Here is a 21431-nt window from a genome sequence, read left to right as displayed (position 1 = left end):
AGAGAGTAAATTCAGTTTACTTACTGCTTAGAAAATCCCAGAGGCCCAGATCTTCTCTTCCTGACAGTTCAAAACATACCTCAGCAGCTGCAGTGTGTCAAATGTTAGGCTGTGCACTGCATTGAGCTTTAATGTTCATGCATGCAAATTAACATGTATGCACAGGGCCGGATTTTTGGTGGACTACAACTCCCATTATCTAGCAGGATGGCTAGCAGGACCAGTGATCAGGGATGATGGGAGTTGTAGTCCAGCAATATCTGGGGACCCAAGGTTGAGAAAGGCTGCCTGGGCCTGGGGGGCAGGGAGCTGTGCCTGTTAAATGGCCATGAAACCGATGTTAGTTTATAGAGTTTATATGCAGAAGAAGAAATTAACTTTAGTTACCGTAAATGGCGCCTTGCGTAGAGCAAGCATCTAGTTGAAAGGCTTTCAGAGTCAGACTGACTTTGTATAAAATAAGAAAGCTTCTATTTATTAAAGGAAGTACATTATTGAAAGGAAAGAGTTCTATCCTAATTAATTATCTAATTGGACAAACAAAAATGCCATGCTTGCCTCTTTGTTTTCAAAAGATAGATCCACAGAAAAGTGTGAGAGAAGGAGTAGGAAGCTGAAACAGGATGCAGCCTAAGATGTATCAGTCTAAACATCAAAGAGAGAAATCAGCATAGGTACAGGGACAGTCTGGGAAACTGTCTTACACAATCTGTCTTAACCCATGCAAAACTCTCAGTTGGACTCTGTGGTGTAGATATGCTCTTACTGTCTCAATCTGTCTCCCTTATTGTCAAATAAATTCTGGGTGATTATATTACCCATGCATGGAGTAAACAGAAAAATTCCAAAGTTAATTCTAAATTTAGATAAGTTGAAATGTTTGCCTGTAAGCATCTTTAAAAGGAAAGGAATCAGGCATGTGTTGGTGACAAATGTTTAAAAACATGTGCATTGATAAAGCTTGGCTGAGTGCTCTGTAGTGGATAAAATTCACATGGCGTGAGACTAGAGGAATGAATGGCTAAATGGAGAGGCTGGAGTTTGCGTTCCTATTGTGGGTTTTTATAAATGAGGATATGGGGTGCTTCCAGGCCGTCACTATGTTGCTGATTTGGAGCTGTTGTGGAACAAACTCTCAAAAGATCATAGAACCTCCCTGCAGATGCATAAAGAGTAGCTAATCATTAAATAGCCAACATTATACAATGTCTCTGCACATGGTTCAGGGGAGATGCTCAAAAGACAAGTCATCTGCAACAACCCTCAATCACATGTTGGCAATTTCAAGTTGCACAATTCCCAGAGTGGTTTAACAATCAGTTCCCTCTTCCCAAGGAACCTTGGGAACTGTAGTTCTTTGAGTGGAATACGGGTGTCCTAATGGCTCTCAGCACCCTTAACAAACTACCCTTCCCAGAATTCTTTGAGGCAAGCCATGATTGTTTAAAGTGGCATGTTATGGCTTTGAATGTGCCTACTGTGTCAAGAACTTGGTGCAGAGCACACCCATGAGAAAATGCCTGTTTGCAGGGACACTTAGGAAGAACGCCAACAGAACTAACTAAATATGCAACAGTACTAAGATTATTCAGTTTTACTGTGTTTATCTTGGTTATTTTTATTGGTTATATTTTATTGGTACTGCCATTCATTCATTGGTTTATTTCTATGCTGTTTTGTCGAAAGGCTCCCAAGGCAGTAGACAGAATAACACAATATTATCACAAGAAAATTACAGCAGATACAAATGCAAGAGTACAATAAATCAATAAAAAATGTAAAATAACAAAACAACAACAACCCAGAAGCACCATCTACCACACTTAATACATTCATGAGCTTCATATGTGCTCACAAGTGGGGTGTGTTCATCCAAGTGCTGTGTGCTTGCTTGTTTGTTACTACTATATTTTCTGTTGAAATATATTTGTTAGTCACCCTGGGCTCCCTTTTGTGAGGAAAGGTGGGATATAAATTTGTGGAAAGAAGTAAGCAAATAAAAAAAAAATTATGGTGGTAATTACGTGGAATGTTTGAAAATTTCTTCCTGAAGACTCCTTAAGCTTTTTTGCTAAGATAGAAATATTAGCGAAACAACAATGTTGTTAAAAAAAAAAAATGGGATGCCTTCAGAGATGCATTGGCCAGCCTTGGCAGGAGTGGAACGTGGCGGTGAGGACATTTTCATAATGCTCTGAGGAAATGGAGGGCAGGAAGGAAGATGAGAAGATGGATGAGGCACCTAACTCCAAGGCAGGCTTTGCTTCCATTGAGTAATTCCATGGTTGGACATGACCTCTGGACCCTTGGATGCCCTCAGAGCAAAACCCTCGACAGGTGTCATTGACAGAACGCTTTTGTCTTCCATTCGGGGTGATCGACTGCAGTGAAGTTCCCATTCCTGACAGGACCAGGCTTCTTGTGTGACTTGCTACCGTTGGGTCAGTGGTGTACTGTACTGTACCACCAATGCCATTTTCCACATAGGTTATTTGAGGTATGCGGTTTTTAATGTTTCAGCACAGACGTTTCAGAACACTGGGCTGTATACCTTAGTGGTATCCTTGTTCCATTGGTGAATACCAATAGAATAGGGTTGCTCAAGAGAATGCATAAGCAAGTCGCTGGTAACTTTGCTGCAAAATAGATTGCACAATCTCTTACACAATGGGCTTCCACATATTATATGGAAGCTACATATTATATGTATTATGCATGTTAGGTGCATATTACAGTGGTACCTCGGGTTACTAACACTTCAGGTTACAAACACTTCAGGTTACAGACTCTGTTAACCCAGAAGTAGTACCTTGGGTTAAGAACTTTACCTCAGGATGAGATGAGGATGCGGCGGCAGCAGAAGGCCCTATTAGCTAAAGTGGTACCTCAGGTTAAGAACAGTTTCAGGTTAAGAACGGACCTCCGGAACGAATTAAGTATGTAACCAGAGGTACCACTGTATATGTAGCAGCAGGACAAAGAGCCAGAAATCCTTGTTACTCTTATCTATCTTTCTGTAGTTTTCCCCTTCTCTCTCTCTCTCTCTCTCGGTCTCTCCTTTTCTTGTTCTTCCTACTTTCTGACTTTGTGCATCCAGCAATACAGTAAGAAGGATGAGTGCTGGCTTACCCCACTAAAAAATGAGCATCACAGTAGAGGCTAACTACCAAAGGCCTGGGTGTCTTAGCCTGATTCCTAAAAACTGACAATGATGGCACGGGGTGCGTTTCACTGGGGAGGGCATTCCACAAACGCAAGGCCAACACTGAAAAAGCCTGTTCTCATATGTTGACCCTCTGCATCTCCCTTGGCTGAGGCACACAGAGAAGGGACTCTGATGAAGGCCGCAGGGTCTGGGCTAGTTCATGTGGGGAGAAGTGGTCCTTGAGGTATTCGGGCCTCAACTGCATAAGGCTTTGAATAATTGAATAAGCCCCAAGCAGCCATTCCACAAGGAGTCTTTTTACTGCTTGACATCTGTCCTTGCTCCCTTCCTGGCAGCCCAAAGGGAAAACAAGCTCATTGGCTGGCTCTAGTCTGGTGTTCTTGGGGTTTGGGGGGGGGGGCTTTAAATCCTTCCTTCTACTTTTGAGACAGCTTCCTCTTTTCAGCAGAATAATGCATTGCCCTATTCGACATCTTTGTGCTAATTTAACCCACTAGGCACTTTCTGGGTTTATGGGAATACCTCCTTAATAAGACACATATGGCTTAATTCGTTCACTGCACGGCTGCATAAGTAGAGACAGGCAAGGGCTCTAAACTTTTCAGTCTGGTCCTACTACACATTTACTGAGGAGCATCACTGACTTTTCGCCAAGAGTGGTGGTGGTGGGGTAACTCTGTGTCTGGGCTGTGCCATTGCAGACCACATGTGACGGGGTTGAGACAGAGGAGAACTTGGAGTCAGGTCACATTTGAAGGTGAACCTAGCTAATCTGCATTTTCTGAAACAATGCATGGACCAAAATGCAGGCACCCTTTGAAATCTTGACTTCTCTGAGTTTTTGCAATGCTGTTCTCCCCCCCCCCCAAGTGATGTGTTCAAAAATGCATGTACTAGGGTAAAAATGCATATACATCCATGAAAAACAACATCCAAAAATGCATGATCCTAGAGGGAATCGCTTTGCAAAACAGGTATATTCGAAGATATGTGCATGTTAGGAGAAAAATGCAGAAAAATGCTTATGAATTTTATTGAGGACTTTAAAAAAGATCCATTAGAAAACAGATGCAGAGAACCAAACACAAGATTGGAAAAATGAGAAACTGATCGAAAGAGAAATTGACTACACTAGTCATGGTGAGGAGCCTTGCCATGGGAAGACTTGAGAGATTTTGCTTGCGCTTGCCCTGCCTATTCCTTGGAGACCTTTAAAAAACAAAAAACAAATTCGGCTAACCCCCCCCCCCATTCCCTCCTTACAGCAGCTGTCATCTGATCCTCTCGTTCTCTCTAGCTTTGAATGGGCCTCTCTCTCTCTAGGAGTGCCAGATGTTGAAACAAAGGTCTAAAAATAATCTTTCCATCTTTTCAGGGAGGTGGGGGGCACAGCCGTTGGAGCAGCTGCGAGATCGGACAACCTGATCAAACTTGGAAGCACGAAACTTCTCCGACAACGTTCTCAGTCGCACCCAGAGCTCCTACAGCCTTCTTTTAGGACTAATAGCTGTGTGGGCTTGCATGCAAGGGGCTGGCTGAGCTGGACTTTTGCCTGACCAAAACCAACCTCCTCTTTCTGCTCGAAAGAAATCTGAAGCCAGCCTCGTCCTTGCTGAATTTGGAGTCGGGGAGTTGTTAATTGTTCACGGTGTAAGGAGAAGAGACTGGTCTGTGCGTTTGTCAGAATGGGGTGCAGACAGCATTTCTTGGTGGTCACTTTGTGCTTGACGCTTCTCCTATCCCCACATTGCTGCTGTGGAAAAAAGCGCTGGAGAAGAGCCTCACACCTGAAGCTGGCAGAGAAATACGATGTAAGTAGATTTGGCTTGGAAGGTGGAGGGCAGGGAAACCAGAGGTGCGGGGGGGGGGGCATAGTCTAGTGGTAGAATATGCAGAAGGGCCCATGTTTAATCCTTGGCTTTTCCGCCTGAAACCCTTGAGAGCCACTGCCAGCCCGTGTAAACAGTACTGAGCTAGATGGACTTAGTGCGCTGACTTAGTTCAAGGCAGCTTCCTGTGTCCTGAAGAAGTGTGTTGCATTTGGGGATGGATAATGCATTGGGTCTTCCTTAAAGGAAAAACCAGAGGTGCACAAGCAAAAGAAATGGGGTATCTTTAGAGGTTACCCTGTCATATGCAGAGTAGATCAATGGATTTGGGTCTATGCTATGAGTATTATTTGCCAGGAAATAACTCCCCCCCCCTTTAAAAATCTTGTAAACCACCCCCGTTTCAGTTTCGGCAGCTCTCCTCTCTGCAAATAAGTGAATAAAGGGGAGAAATAATCTATAACACAGGGCTAAATAACCAAGAACCAGAAGTTTGATTGGGAGTATGCAGACAGGGAGTAAACTCACACCCTAAAGGTCCCTATTCAATTCTAAGGGACACATAAGACATTATTGGTCCCTTAGAATTATTATTTATAACCTGCCTTTCATAAAGAGGATCTCAGCACAGGGTAGAAGATACAGATTCCACAAAATTACGCTCTGCCTCTACTTTCAGTGGCAGTAATACTTTATGAATGCTTGTTGCTGGGAACCTCAGATGTTTGTGAGTTTCCCACAGGCATCTGGTTGGCCACTGTGAGAACAGGATGCTGGACTAGAGGGACCATTGGCCTGATCCAGCAGGGCTCGTGTGTTCTTACATAAAAATAGCCACAAATCATTTTTAAAGTCTAAGATGGCAACCTTACCCTTTTTACCTGGGACTAAACCCCATTAAATTCAATGGGCTCTAGATACATAGAGCAGCTGATTTTACTTTCAATAACATTTAAAAACAGCGATAATTAAGAGGGACATATGTTTATAATTTTACTAAAAAGCCAGGAAATTATATGAGCAGAGCAGATTCAATGCAGCCATATAAGTGAAAATAAAGTGTGAGGTCAGATGTTGTCTTGAAATGGAATACTGTACACATTTCTTTAAATTTATTAGGGGTTTGCCTTCTCTGATGATTTCTTGTTTGTTTAATTGGGAATGCTTATATGAAGCATTGATTCTTTTGTGCCTGCGTGTGTGATCAATTGTTTTCAAATTATTGAATTCTTTGGGTTGACTGCATCCCTAGTATTTCTCCTCTATGAATCTGTGCTTTTGATGTGACACTAATACGGATGTCTTGATCATTACATTAACTGAATGAGTATTTATGTATGCTAGGCTGGTCTGACTGCCAGTTAGATGCTGGAATAGATGGGCCTTTAGATGGACCCCAGAAGGGCTCTTCTTACTTTTGGTCTTGTCTTCTGGTGTATATATATTATTCTTATTTTAAAATTGGAGAGAGGGCTCCTGAAGTGACTCTTTTATTTCCTTTGTTTCTAACCCACCTTTCCTCCAAGAATCCATGGTTCTTCCCCTGCTTGCCATTTCATCCACAAACAAGCCTGCAAGGCAGGTTAGAGTGCCGGACTGTGATTGGCCCAAGACCAGCTAGTTTCATGGCCCAGTGGGGATTTGAACCCTGGTCTCCCAGCTTCTGATCTGACACTCTAACTTGCCATCTTCTCTCTCTTCTCTTGTATTCTGGAGATCTCTCTGGATTGGTGTGTGTGTGTGTGCGCGTGCGTGTGTTTAGGAAGCTTGCTGTTACTTGCCTCTCCTCTTCCAAAGATGCCTTCATGGTATTTGCACTTTGGGCAAGCTGCCAATCATGCGATATGCTGAGCTGGCAAGGTTCATGATTCCTCTCCCTTGCTGCCCACCCTCCTGCATGTTGAAGGACCACTGTCTTTCAATATACCCCGAGGACAAATGTAGACAGGTCTTCTCCAGAGGGTGGGACTTGGTTTCAGTGTAGGAGATAAGCAGGCCCCATAGTATGAAAACTGCAGGGTGGGACATGATGGTTGATTTATATGCCCTTTTTTGACCCAAAGGTCTCCAGAGCAGCACATTAATGCAAAAACAGAAACAAACAAAACAAAAATGCAATGACAGTGCAAGCCTAACTGAGTCTACTTAGAAGTAAATCCCATTGAATTCCATGGGGTTTACTCCAGGAAAGTGCGGCTAGACTTGTAACCTAAAGTCAATTATCAGACGCACATAACAATACATCAGCTCCAAGCATGACATGCACACACCCACATCTGACTCCCAGAAGTGGGAGGACTCATAGCCACATTCATCTGGATCCATGGCGGAGCCCTTTCTGTCATTGCTTGCATCAAAGCAGCAAGAGCACTGGAGGTTTCTATGCCTGCAACAGAGAGGCTTGAGAAGATGGGCTTAACCTTAGGGAACATTCATCCATCTAGCTCATAATTCTGGCCCTGACTAGCCAGGCTTTGATATTGCAGAGAGAGGCAGGATAATGACCACAGAGTTGAAAGAAAGTGGCTGGGTGGAGAGAGCCAAACCTAGGATGGGCCTCATCTGCACCATCCCCCCCCCCCCAAATCATGCCACTTTCACCTGTCATGGCTTCCCACAAAGAATCTTGGGAACCATTGTTTGTTAAGGGTGCTGAGAGCTATTAGGAGAACCCATTTGCCCCCACAAAGTTGCAATTGTTTGAGTTCCCTGGGACTAGGGAGTGGTTGCTAAACCACTCTGGGAGCTGAGGGGAATAGGGATGCATGGGTCCTGGTTGTGGGTTTCTCTCAGGCACCCAGTTAGCCACTATGAGAACTGAACACTGTATTAGATGGGCCACTGGCCTGATCCAATAGGCTCTTGTGTTTTTATGTGCATGTCTACATGGCTGGTAAAGAACAGGTGTGTTGCCATAGAGACAACTGGGTGGTGATGCTTTCTTAGGAGATGGGTAGCCCTCCATCCTCCACACTCTCAGCTGGCTGGAACCTAGCTTTTAGTCTGGCTAGAGCTGAAAGCTAGAAAGAGATGCAAAGGTTTGCCTTGCTGTGTGTGCTTAATCCACAACTATGGCTTTGGGATACCAAACTTAATGGGGAAGCATGATATGATGGAGTGTTACTGCTGCCTTTCCATCTTGTGCTCAGGTTCTCTCTCTCTCTCTGTGTGTGTGTATATATATATACACACACACACACACACACACACACACACACACATATATGACACCAGAGACTTCATTGGCCTTCAGTCTAAGGAAACTGAGCCCTTAGGGCAGTGATGACCAAACTTCTTGGCTCTCCAGCTGTTTTGGGACTACTACGCCCATCATCCCTAGCTAACAGGACCAATGGTCAGGGATGATGGGCATTGTAGTCCCAAAACAGCTGGAGGGCCAAGTTTGGCCATCACTGCCTTAGGGTCTCTTGGTGCTAACAGATTGGGGTGTGTGCAGTGATATATACTGACAGGAGCAGAGCTTTTTTTCCTTAAAAAGTGTTTAGGGGTACTCTCATTTTGACTCAAGAAAATCACCATTTTATACATAGTTCAAATTGGGGGAAATAAATACAGTAAATGGACAAAAGTACAAAGATTCACAAAATGTTTAGGGGTATGCATACCCCTGCACTCCCCCCCCCCCAGAAAAAAAGCAGCACTGGACAGGAGCCAAGTGGTATTGGGTGGGGTTGAGCGTCTTCAGAGAGGAAATCTACTGTAGGTCAGGTGGAAGTCAAAAGGGCCTCAAGTATTGTTTGAGGTTGAAAAGACGAGGCGTTTTAATCGCCGTTTCCTTGAAAGCTCATTTCCTATTATTGTTAGCAGGAACTCTCTAGGATTACTAAGAACGGAAAGTGATCAAAAGGCAGCAGAGAGGGCTCTCCTTGAAAAAGGAAGGCGTTGAAAGGGGTGATTTCAGGGGGACTTAGGTCAGGAAATTGATTAGTTTTAAAGTCCACTCATAAATTAGATTGGAAGGGAAGGGAGTTGTTATTAGTAGACAGGTTCTGCACAATTTTGCTTCTATGTGGTCCATTAGGTCAAGAACAGACACACTCAGGTCTGAAACACACTTATTCAGAAATAGGTGGGAGAATCTGCCAGTTTCCATTTCTCAGGTCCCCTCGCCCACCCCCACCCTGGAAAAAGAATAATCAAAAACATCTAAATTTCAGTTATCTGAATTTCCCTATCAGTTTGTGATTTATTTATTTTTAAAAGGTCCTCTCAAAAATTCACCAGCATTTTAATGATCAATCCTCCTAACAGACATGCTTCTGTATGAAATTTTGTCTAATATGCATGCATTTTGGCAAGTGCTTTTCTCTAATATCCATTTCTGTAAGTTGTTTTCATTATTATATGGATTTTTATGCACTCTTTTCTCTACAATGTGCATTTTTGCACACGACTCGGGTGGAGAACTGCACTGCAAATTCAGAAATGTGCAAATAAAGGATGGCTGTGTTTTGGGAGCTGGGAATTAAGTGGGTTCATGCTGAAATGCAAGTCAACAGGTCCCAATGGCTTCAATACGTTATTACTAAGAATACGGTCGGGTAGCTTTTTTAAATTAATAATCCAACAAGAATGATGTAGAGAGTTACTATGAATTTAGATACATGCAGATAACATGGATCAGAAAGCATTGCACGAACCATCATCTGTTCTACAGATGTGTTGATGGCTCCTTTTGTTTAGTTCCCCCGCCCTGCCTGAAACTTTGAGTTCACTTCTTCAAATGAATTTCATTGGAACTCAACATCACACTATTTTGATCATTCTGTTGAAATGCTTTTATAAATGCATATACCTTTCCATTCCATCCTCCCCCAAAACCCCACATTACACACCCACCCACACCCACACATCCCATTTCATTTGGAGAAGAAAGAGTCAGAAGGCCCACTTTCAACTCAAAACTCAACCATGGGTTCACCTAGAGGCCTCTTTTCTAAAACATGAACTCTGTCTGCATGGGTGAACACATGGGAGTTTCTGGTGCTACCTGGAGCAAAGAATTCCTGATCCATGTGTTAACCATAATGAAGCAAAGCAATTTGTCAAACAGTGACCCCCTAGTGGCAGAATGCAGCAATAACCTTCTTATGCTGGGAGAAACCATACAGAGTGACACCTACTGGCAGAACATGGTATTAGCCCTCCTATGATAAAGTCAGAGGTGGAAATGAGGGCGCTTACCTCCAGATTTATTAATGATAAGGAATGGAAGAAACCTAACTGGTACCAGAAGAGCAGACAGATTGAAGGTATTCAATACAAAGGAGCAATCCTGGGAGAAACTGAGAAACGATTAAAATTGCAACAGATTATTCCAGAGACTGCAGGGACCTACAATAAGCTAGAAGTGAACAGACAGTCATCTTCTAGAGGTGTTGTTTGCATACTGGAACAATGGGGCTTTGTCTCATAAACATAATGGCAATCAGATATAGTTTGTCAACATCATTTATATCATGTACTATGATAAAAATAGAGCTTGGTGTGTCAGTGGATTTTGTGTGTGTGTGTGTGTGTAGCTGCATAATCTCAGCCCAGAGGGATGACACAGTGGAACAGGAACAATGTTAACAGTATGGTAATACATGACAATTAGGCTCGGTGCCCAAACCCTCCAGGATATGTTCTTTCCAGCTTACCTGTCATCCAGGTGCTACTGAACTGGAAAAGACCCCAGATGTTCTTAGATTAAAAGGATCTGTGAGCAAAAGTGGGTGTACCAGGAGGCAAAAATGAAATACCTGCCTCGGGGGTGTGGGGCAAGGAGCTGGTTGCCATTAAGGTGGGAGATGGAGAGGCTAGACACAAGAGACACAGTCTAGATCATTTGCACACACACACACACACACTCACAATCACAATCACACACCCCCTTCCCACATAAAAGTGTTGCCTCCCCACCCCCAACCATTATTTGTCCATTAATAGGATAAGAAATTGCATCAGAAAAGTATCAAAGGGAAGACAGCATTGCAAAGGGCCACAGGTGAGTGGAAAGTCATCTTTTTTGCATGCAGAAGGTCTTAGGTTTAATCCTCAGCATTTCAAGGTAGGGCTGAGAGAGACCCCTGTTGAAACCCTGGACAACTGTCAGTGTGGAAAATACTGAGCTAAATGGGCAGGTGTTCTGGCTCTGTATAAGGCAGCTTCCTGCATTCCTGTTGCATTGAAATGCTAATTGGTGGGCCTCTGGGGTTTTGTTGCTCTTAAGGTAGCCAAGGTGTGTTTGTGAGTATGCTTTTTTCCTAGCAGTCTGCACTCTGCGCTCTTCCTCGACACATCCAAACAAACAAACAAACAAACAAGCCATGTCATTCTTAAACAAGGGCAGCCCAGATTTTTTAAGGCTCAGTAGGGAGTGACCCCTGGCTCCTTTTGATCAACGAGAGCCACCTCAGGTATGTCAGGTATCTCAAATATCTCAGGTACGCTTTTTGTATTTGACTAGAACTGGTTTGGGGGGAGATAGTGACTGCTGGGCATATGAGACATGGTGGGGGCAGGAGGGGATCAAGGCCTGTCATCACAGAGAAGAGACAATTAACTTCATTTGTGATATAAACTTGCATGAACTTCTTCTAGGCTCAGCATCTGACTCTGCTGTCTGCTTTCAGAATCCACACCACACCAATACTTTTATCCAATTTTAAAAAGTGGGGGGGGGGGTTGCAAAGAGTTTGTGCCCCCTGCAAAAAGTTTATTAGGACTATTAAATGTTCTTCTTGTTAAACAAATGCACTTCATTTCCACGAGATGTGGGAACGACTGTTAACTTTGATGACTTAAATAGCACTGGAGTCGACACATTCCTGGAAGATTAGTCTATGAATGGCTATGAGCCATGATTGTTACAGAGGCAAAAGATCTAGAAATGTCTTGGCAAATTTTCAAATGAAAGGGTGGCTTCCATAACCACAACCTAAAGAGACTCAAAAAATTCAGGCAGCTGTGCTGATTTCTATCTTTATACCCCACAAAAAAGGACAGATCATAGCATAAAATTCAGATTATTACAATCAGCTTACAGTCCCAGATCAGGGAAATGGACTACCTCAGAAGGTAGTGCACTCTCCTTCACTGGAGGTTTTTAAACAGGTTTGATTGTCATCTGTCGGGGATTCCTTAGTTGTGATTCCTGCATTACAGAAGTTGGGCTGGATGACTCTGGGTGTCCCTTCCAACTCTGCGATTCTATGAGGGGTGAGAAATATTTTCTGGCCGGCAGGCCAGATCTTCATCTCTCCACCCTCAGAGGCCCAATCTGACAGGTGGGTGGGGCTGCCCACCTCTCAGTCACCAGGCATCGTAGTGATGTCAGGTGATGCAATACTTGAAAGCCCTGACTTTTGACACCCCAGAGCACAGTGTGGGGCTGTTTGAAGGCCCTTTTGCAAACAGCCCCATGCTGTTTTTTGAACTGCTAGGTTTTTTTAGGTTTAAGGCGTTGGATCTACACTGATCTGTTTATATCTAGTATAGTTCTAACAACGCTATTGTTCTAAAACGTCACAGGGCATACTTGTAAAATGAAGTGTTTCTTACCTTTTTTTTTTTTTTTTTTAATGAAAAAGCTGTTTCCCTGCTGCCGGTTGCTGGTTGCTCTGTGGTGCCTTCAGTTGTCACATTTCAATAACGCATTATGAAGGTTAAAAGTCCTGGGTCCATATGGTTATCAAAACCATTCCTTAACCCTTCTTTAACTTTAAAAACCATGGGTGTAGGTTCACCCCAAGGCTGCAAGTGCCCTTTCCATTAGCACAGGCTTTCTCAACCTTGGGTCCCCATATGTTGTTGGACTACAACTCCCATCATCCCTAACCTGGCTAGCTAGGGATGATGGGAGTTGTAGTCCAACAACTTCTGGAGAAGTTGGGAAAGGCTGTGATACAGGAGGGAAGCAGCACCCTGTAGGAATGAACTCTCTGCTCATCAGCTGGTAGGTGGGGGCTTCAAACCTGCTGGCTGCACTGTTCTACCTTGCCAGCCTGTTCCCCGCACAGAATGCACAGACAAATCAGATCTTACCAGGATTCAACCTCCTCCTGTGACATCAGCTGAATGGCCTTTATGGAGCAATCTGGACTCCCTGGTGAGCCAAGATTGGCCCTGGGGCTGGATTTCACCTCCTCTGGAGTAGATAATCATGGCATAAAAATAAATACACCCTGGAAAACACTTTGAGATATAACAAAATCTTCAACCGGCTGATGTGCAACTTTAGCTTTCGAATAGAGGTGCAAACAATCTTTCACTAGAAACAAAATGCATCCCACACCACCCACATGGAGATTTAAAAGGGTGTACCAAGGTGTGACAAAGGAAGAAGGAAGTGTCAGTTTAAAATGTAGCAAAGTGTAATGGGAGGATTACGAAAAGTTTTTGAAAGCGCAATACATGTTAATGGATGGCCCCCTAAATTAAGGGCTCTTCATAGCTATTATCGCTGCCAGCTATCGCCATCTGCTGGACCATCTGAGTAATGCAGACAACCCCCAAAATCTTAATGGCTGAAGTTAAGGCTGCATAGTTTATTGGGGGGGAAATATATATTTACACTTCTAATTAAAATGTTTAACAACATCTCAGTTACATTCAGTTGATGGTTTGGAAGTAGTTGCAGGGGAGAAACATGTAAAATCCTGAACTGGGAAGTTTCTACCTTGGATAATTATCTTCAAAAATTAGGAATCCCCCCCCCCCTCTGTTTTACAGTCCTCTGTTTGAAGGAGTCCTCTATTTTAAGGGTTGTTTGGTCCAAGTCTGGTTGAAAGATAAAACTCGCTAAGAAGAGAGAACAGGAGCCATACAGCTCACCTGGACAGAGTCGTCCCTACTTTGGAGAGATGTATTATATTTCTGTTTAAACTATAGTCATTATTTTTAAATTCATATACATTAACCAGGACATGTAGTGCAAATCTGTGTCCTCTTTTATCTTTCTTTATTGGCAATACCTAAGGAGCCACCCTACCCCCTCCTCCAAAAGTGCCCCCCTTTTAAAGTAAAAAATAAAAAATAAAGCATGGTGTTTGAACATGAATTATGAGACTCAGTGTGGCTTCCCTGGACTTTCTAGAACTGAAATTATTTTGGAACCAAAAACATATATCAGAATTCCATGATTAATGTGCAACATAAAATACTGATACATTTTGTTCTAAGGCCACCTCCATACCGCCCGCATTTTGCAGGAGGGATTCAAGAATATACTAGGAAAATTGAGTTTGTGAATGAATGTGTTCTGTCATCCAAACACAAGAAATCCACTTAAACAAAAATCAACAATGGGCTCTTGAAGGTGGGAAAGTGATGGGGAAATGCATTGAAAAATGTGGAATGAAAAAATGATGAACAGGAAGCTGTATTACCACCCCCACAAGCAAATCAGGATGAGTGCGCAATAGATGATGTCCCCATAATAGTGCCCACCGGGACTGGCAAGTTGGAAAGGAGGAAGATCAACAGTAGGTGGCGCCAGAGCCAATGCTAGCCAAAGCCAATGAGAGGCAGAGCCAACTGATTCTAATTTTGAGACTAGGGAGGAGGAAGTTAGCAGGCAGTGCCAACCCCTTGGACTGCTTGTAAGTATGAAATCAGACAGGTGAGGAGTGGCTGGGGGCAGAATGAGACTGTTGGGGCAGTGCCCTATTTCCCCCAAGTACTCCCCGCAAACAATCAGAATAAATGCTCAATAAAGACTGGATATGTTCTATCTCTTTTAGGACTACGAGTACCCCCTTCATTCCCATGGAACGCCTTACCAGAAGAACGACCGCTGCCCCCCTCCACCACAGACCCTGCCTGACCGAGCGTGTGAGGTGCCCAGCTGTCGCTCGGACTCCGAGTGCGAGAGACACAAGCGCTGCTGCTACAATGGGTGCATCTATGCTTGCCTGGAGTCGGTGCCCCCACCTCCAGGTATGCCAGCCCATAATATGTCGTGCTGGATCAGATGAGGGGTGAGAGAGAGAAAGGGTGTTATTGATCTCTAGCGTAAAATATTCGATCAGAGGAATACATAGAGGTCTGCCTTTGGCAGATCGAAATATGGTAAGTGCTGCTTCCAGGTTCAGCTGCACGGTATCAGATGTTGCGTGTTAAGGCTGAATTCCCACAGCAGTTTATTCCGTTTCCCCAGTGTTTCCCCAACTGTTAATTCCCACTTTATATTTGACCCTGGGATAGCTCAGTGTGGTGCTAATGATGCCAAGGTTGCAGGTTTGATCTCTGTAAGAAGCAGCTGCATATTCCTGCATTGCAGGGGGTTGGACTAGATGATTGTCAGGGTCCCTTCCAACTTTGTGATTCTATGATCTATGAGATTTCAAATGACAAAAGTCACTTCTGGAAATCTAGCAGAACATAGTGGAAGCTTATCACTCAGTTCTGTGTTAATTACTTCAAGAAAATATCCATTTGGAAGCCCATTAACCCAGAAAACCATGGGAGTAAAGGCCTTTTCTGTTTTTTTCATTGGGGGAATAATGGGGGAACAGAAGCACGCATGTGCTGAAAGGGTGTGGGAGAAGCCATGTTGTCCAATGGTGTGTGTCAACGTTGTTCGTCACCATGTGAATGACATTTAGCATGACCTGCAGGTATATTGATCAAAAAGCCACAGTTCCCCAATGCTACAGGTACTGCCATATGAAAGCAACGTTAGAAACCAGAACAGAAGCACTAGCATTGTAATCAGGAAAACTAGTGCAATGTTCTGCATGTCTGAATGCAGCCAAGGAGGAAAATACCACCACCATCCCCCTGCTTATGAACTTCCTTGGAGTATCCATCTGCCCACTGTCAATTGACAGATTACTGATTGGCATCAACCAATGATGCATCATAGCAAAGCAATCCTTGAGTTCTTCTATTCACTTTTCAGTGTTCTCATTCTCCATAACAATGTCTGGTTTCTTGGAACAGTTTTGGATTGGTTGGTTCAGCCCAAGCCACGCTGGCTGGGTGGAAATGGCTGGCTTCTCGATGGACCAGAAGAAGTTTTACAAGGTGAGAAAAATGTGTGCATCATTTGGAAGGTGTCAGAATATTGATACTGCTCTACAAATATGTTTCCCAATTTAGTTGTAGCATTGTAGGATGGGTGAGGATTCTGGTAAAATGGTCAGACCAGTCTCTTTCTTAAGGACTCGAGATAGGCCTGCAAAGTATTTATTCGCATGTCTAAACAGTACAAATACTACTAGCTAGAGCAGGCATCCCCAAACTTGGCTCTCCAGCTGTTTTGGAACTACAGTTCCCATCATCCCTGACCACTGCTCCTGTTAGCTAGGGATGATGGCAGTTGTAGTCCCAAAACAGCTGGCGGGTTGAGTTTAGGGATGCCTGTGCTAGAGATACTTCCAGGAGACAGGGCTTCTCCCCTCACCTGTCTGGAGGTGATGCAAAAAACAAGTGTAAGACAACAGACCTGAGCTGGTCTTGACCAGAGCTAGGAAGACACAGAGGTCCAGCTTTGCTCTCTGTGCTGAACCCCAAGCTATGGCTTTGGGGCACAGACACCCCCCCCCCCCCCGCAAGAAACCTAATGGAGAAGCAAAATCTGTTAGAATTTTAATACTACGAGCTCTTCCATCTTATGCCCAGCTTGTGCATATGTGTAAACAAATAAAAATATACCACCATCTCTGGTGACCTTCATTCCAAGGAAACCTAAACTGCCCTATGTGCTGGAACCCCTGAAATCTCCACTTGGAGAGTGGAGTGTGTGTAACAATAGGAAGTTGCCTCCCATCCAGACCAGTAATGTCTACTCTGACTGGCAGCGGCTTTCCAGAGTCTCAGGCAAAGACTCTGTCTGTTCTCTGGTCCTTTTAAGTGGAGACACTCTGACACTGTGTGAGGGTTCTCTGCTATGGCTCCCCAGAGAAAGGCAGCAAAAGCTAACTTAACCTGGTCTCTTTTCTAGCAAGATTCTGTCTCTCTCCCTCTCTGATGTTGCCAGCTGATCATGAAAAACTGAACTGGCATGCTTTTGTGCTTTTAAGCACACTTCAGTATGCAGAAATCATCTCACAAAACTTTTCACAGCACAGAGAGAAATGTGCTCACCTGCTAATGCCCGCACACCAAGCAGCTGTTAAAAAGCAGAAAAGGCTGGAGCAGGATGAAAGCTGGCAACCTTGTACTCTTGGGCCAAGGCTTTGGACTTCCTTTGGAAAAGCTACTTTAATTCCCATAGCCTAATAGAGATGAAAAATCAGGGTTATCTAATGACTAGGAAAAATGCCCCCCCCCCAAGCCAATTGATTTGCAACTGTCCCGGGTAGAGATCTGAGTTCAAGGCTCAAGGGAGGAACATTGAAAAACATAGTGGGCCAATAACTGAGCAGAGAGGTTTTGTGGGCACATAACTGCATCCATGTCATGTTCTTGTCACCTTTGGGCTGAGAAGGCAACCAGCAAACCAAGCCAGCAGGGAGCTCCCTTGAGCATGGCTTGATCAACTCAGCAGCCTCAACACGCTAAGCCAGATGGACCTTTGGCCTGGACTGGTGGGGACCTTCTCATGTTCTCCTATGACTCTTTCCTTAGCCGAAGCATGCAGCACCACAGAAGATGGAGACGAACCTCTGCACTGCCCAACAGGATATGAATGCCACATCATTAATCCTGGCAACGCCGCTGAGGGCATTCCTAACAGGGGCCAGTGTATCAAGCTTCGTGGGAACTCTGGTAGGTCTACACCTTCTGGGGATCACATGCCCTTGACCTTCTGAGGGTCAAGAGATGGAACAACCACAAATGTGACTCTTGTGTACAGCAGGGTACATTTCTGCCACACACAAATCAGAGGTTTCTATGCATGCACCTCTCCGTTTTGGCAAGTAGGATGGAAGACACATTCCAGCAAAAGTGCTTGAGAAGAGCACAAATGGGGGGTGGGGTGCCACATGGCCTGAGGTTCCCCACCTCTGGTCCATATACATAATGTACGAGTCAATGCTGGTCTGTTCTGATTCTTATGTACTTCTGGCTTCCAGACACTAGGTGTGACTGTAAGTGTTCTGCAGATCACTGAGAAGGAAAAGCCAACATGGTGCCCTTCAGATTTTTTGGGACTGCAGCTTCCATCATTCCCAGCCTGCATGACCAATATTCAGGGATATTGGGAGTTGTGGTCCACAACTTCTGGAGTCCACTGCATTGGCTACACACTGGTATAGAGGAAACTGGGTAAGCTCCCTATAATGTCCAGAGTTCAGATTTGTTACTGTCTCATTTCTAAAGGGCTGTGCAACATAATGGTTTCAGCAAAGTCAGGAGAACATCCAGCCAGCATGTTGTGGTCAATGCAAGATAGTCATTCCAATTTTACTATCTGGAGCTCATTTTCATTTGTTTTTCTCCCCAGATGGGTGGAATCTAAGGCCTAAATATTACAAGGAATATTTTGGTAAGACTCCACCATTGCGATTTGGATCATGACAAATTCAGCTTAAATGCATATTGCTGTTTGTTTGTTTGTTTGTTTGCTTGCTTGCTTGTTTGCTTGCTTGCTTGTTTATATATTGCTTTTTTGGTCCTGAAAAGTGCCCCCAAAGTGGGTTACAATAGAATAATTAATGCACAATAAAAGTCAGTTTAAACACACACACACATATAACCAAGAGCAGAATGAACTAACTCAGACATATTAGCAATCATCCAATGGTCCACTTGAACCACCATGAATTTCTTCCTAGGATTCCAAGCCAGTTGCTGGAAACTACAAGCGGGGAGAGGGCTGCTGCTTTTGGGGTTCCCAAAGACTGGGCCCTATGAGAACAGGTTGTTGGCCTAGGTTGGCCTTTGGCCTGATCCAGCAGGCTCTTCTTCATGCATTGCATGGTTAAACTATGGAACTCATTCCAGGGGAGGCAGCGGTGGCCACTAACTTGGATGGCTTTAAATGAGGATTAGAAAAAATTATGCAGGAGAGGTCTATCATTGGCTATTAGTCATGGTAGCTACGCTCTGCCTCCACAGAGGGAGGCAGCAATGCTTCTGAATACCAGTTGCTGGAAACCACAGGCAAAGAGTGCTCAAAGAGAGTCTCTTGTGCTCAAATTCTGCTTGCAGGTTGCCCACAGGCATTTGGATAGCCACTGTGAGAACAGGATGCTGGACTACATAGGCCATTGGCCTGATCCAACAGGGCTCTACATATGTAAACAGCTGCTATTCTCTTCCTATCCCACTGTCCTGCCCATGAAGCAGGTCTTCACCTTGTAATTCTATAACCCCATTACACCATCAGGAGTTCAGCCTACACTTAAGTAGGACCTTGGCAGAGACACATGCCTGTCTGGCATGTTCCCTCCCTCCTGGTCAATCGTTCGGGAGCTTCATAAGCTTTCTTCTGCCGGAACATCACAGTGACACTGGCACACTTAGGGATCCGCAGAGTTTGTGCATCATGCATGTGACAGACCTCAGCAACTCAGTATGTTGGCTAATCTACTTTATTTACATATAAACACACATGGAGCACTGCAACATGGCTCCCTCTCTCTCTAGCATCAGACAGCAAAGAGAAAAAGGACAATAGTCCCGCTTAATGGAACACAGTAACACAAACATCCTGTCTTCGTCACTTCCCACACTGTGGAGTCAAAACATATACCGTCATGTGATAGACAAAAATCCCATGACTGCAATCATGGAGAGGTAATTCTAAAATACACCATGATATTCTTGAATGGATTCACATTCTTAAATGTTCGTGTTTAACATCTATTCTGCCCATTGTTGTTTTACAGGAGGTAGTTCCAATAACGTGGTGGGCTACGTCAAACAACAGCAGAAACACCTTGGTTAACTCCGGCAAAGCCTTCAGGGGGATTCTCTCAATAAATGGGGACACGGCATGAAAATGCGCGACGATGCCTCTGCTTTCTGCTGCAGCTCTCAGGTCTTCCCCACAATCTAAGATCCAGAACAAAACAAAACAACATGGCACCTTTGAGATGTCGTTGCATTAAAGCTCCCATCAAACCCCAGGTAGCCTGCTCAGCGGCCAAGGACCATGGGAGTCATATCCCAACATCTTATTGAGGGCACTGCATTAGATACCCCTGTCCTGAATTCCTGGTGGTGCCCTAACATTGTTAGACTCCAACTCCCATCAGCCCTGGCCAGCATGGCCAATAGTCAAGGAAGATGGCAGCTGTAGTCCAAGTACATCTGGAGGGTCCATCACTTTGGCTACCGCTGGCCCCGACCAGTGATAAGACTCAGATAGGAAACCATGTCTTGTAGAGAAATGCTGAATAAACACAGATCTTAACTCCTAGTTACCTTGATCACACTTTCACCTGTCACTTTGCACTGCGTTCTTAAAAGCCACTGTATTCTTCTCTGTGTTTTCTGAGCTTGACTTTTCGCTATCATTCATATTTTGATAATAGAATTTCTGATTGGCAGTAACGTCTTCTCATTTGCACACACAAAATAAATGCATCTTGTCCAGTGAAACTGCCTTGTCTATTTATTTCTGTTGGTGTAGTTCAAATGGAGCGGCCCTGTATGATATAGGAGAACAGATTTCCGTCCCCCTGCCCTTGCCCAGATGCCAACTGCTTTGGAAATACAGCTAATCTGCACATGCCAAGTGTATTATCACCATTCCTTCTATTTCCAGTGTCCAGACTGTGATGGCAATATAGGAACAGGTGGTATGGTGTTATGGACTAGGACTAAGAGACCAGGGTTCAAATTCTGCTCACAGGGTGGTCCAGTCGTTGTCTCTCAGCTGAACAGGGTTGTGAAGAAAGGATGGGGAGAGGGAGGTCTTGAGCTCCTTGTGGGGAAAGGTAGGGCAATAAATGTTAAAATAAATGCAAATAAGATCAGCAGCATTTGCACAGAAGAAAGAAGTTATCAGCAAGCTTCTGGAAATTCCAGATTTATGCAAACATACATATAACCTTTAGGAAAGGTTGGGGGCAGCAACAATAGCCCAATGAGGACTGAGCATGCTCGGTAGCCTCCATGCTGATGGACTGTTGGAGCAGGGCAATGAAAAATGGTGGAGAAATGGAATGGAATGGAAGGATGAAATCCTGAACAGCATCATGCCCCACTGCCACATTTTGTGTCGATGACCTGTTTGCAAATTCAATCCATTTGTATGCAGATGATTCATTTATAAATGAGGTGGATGTCAAGCACCCACTTTGCTTTCTCCCAGCTCCTGCCAACCTAGCAGTCTGAAAGCATACCAGTGCACGTAGATAAATAGAGACCGCTGTGGTAGGAAGGTAAACAGCATTTCCGTGAGCTCTGGCTTCCATCACTGTGTTCTGATGCACCAGAAGCGGTTTAGTCATGCTGGCCACATGACCCAGTAAGCTGTCTGTGGACAAATGTCGGCTCCCTCGGCCTGCAAGCAGAGATGAGCACCACACCCCATT

General features: G+C 44.2%; 1 protein-coding gene across 1 annotated transcript; it reads left to right on the top strand.

Annotated features, from left to right (window-relative positions):
* The first annotated feature begins 4432 nt into the window (after window positions 1–4432).
* On the top strand, window positions 4433–20493 carry WFDC1 (WAP four-disulfide core domain 1). Its single transcript, XM_083456555.1, has 6 exons — window positions 4433–4977; window positions 14742–14937; window positions 15943–16026; window positions 17572–17712; window positions 18392–18433; window positions 19779–20493. The coding sequence occupies exons 1-6, from the start codon at window positions 4852–4854 to the stop codon at window positions 19835–19837; spliced, it is 648 nt and encodes a 215-aa protein (XP_083312681.1). The 5' UTR covers window positions 4433–4851; the 3' UTR covers window positions 19838–20493.
* Window positions 20494–21431: the final 938 nt, after the last annotated feature.

Source organism: Podarcis tiliguerta (genome assembly GCF_965153285.1).
Source record: "Podarcis tiliguerta genome assembly, chromosome: 8".
Lineage (NCBI taxonomy): Eukaryota > Metazoa > Chordata > Lepidosauria > Squamata > Lacertidae > Podarcis > Podarcis tiliguerta.
Note: the sequence above shows the minus strand (reverse complement) of the source record. Positions and strands in the feature narration are given on the sequence as shown.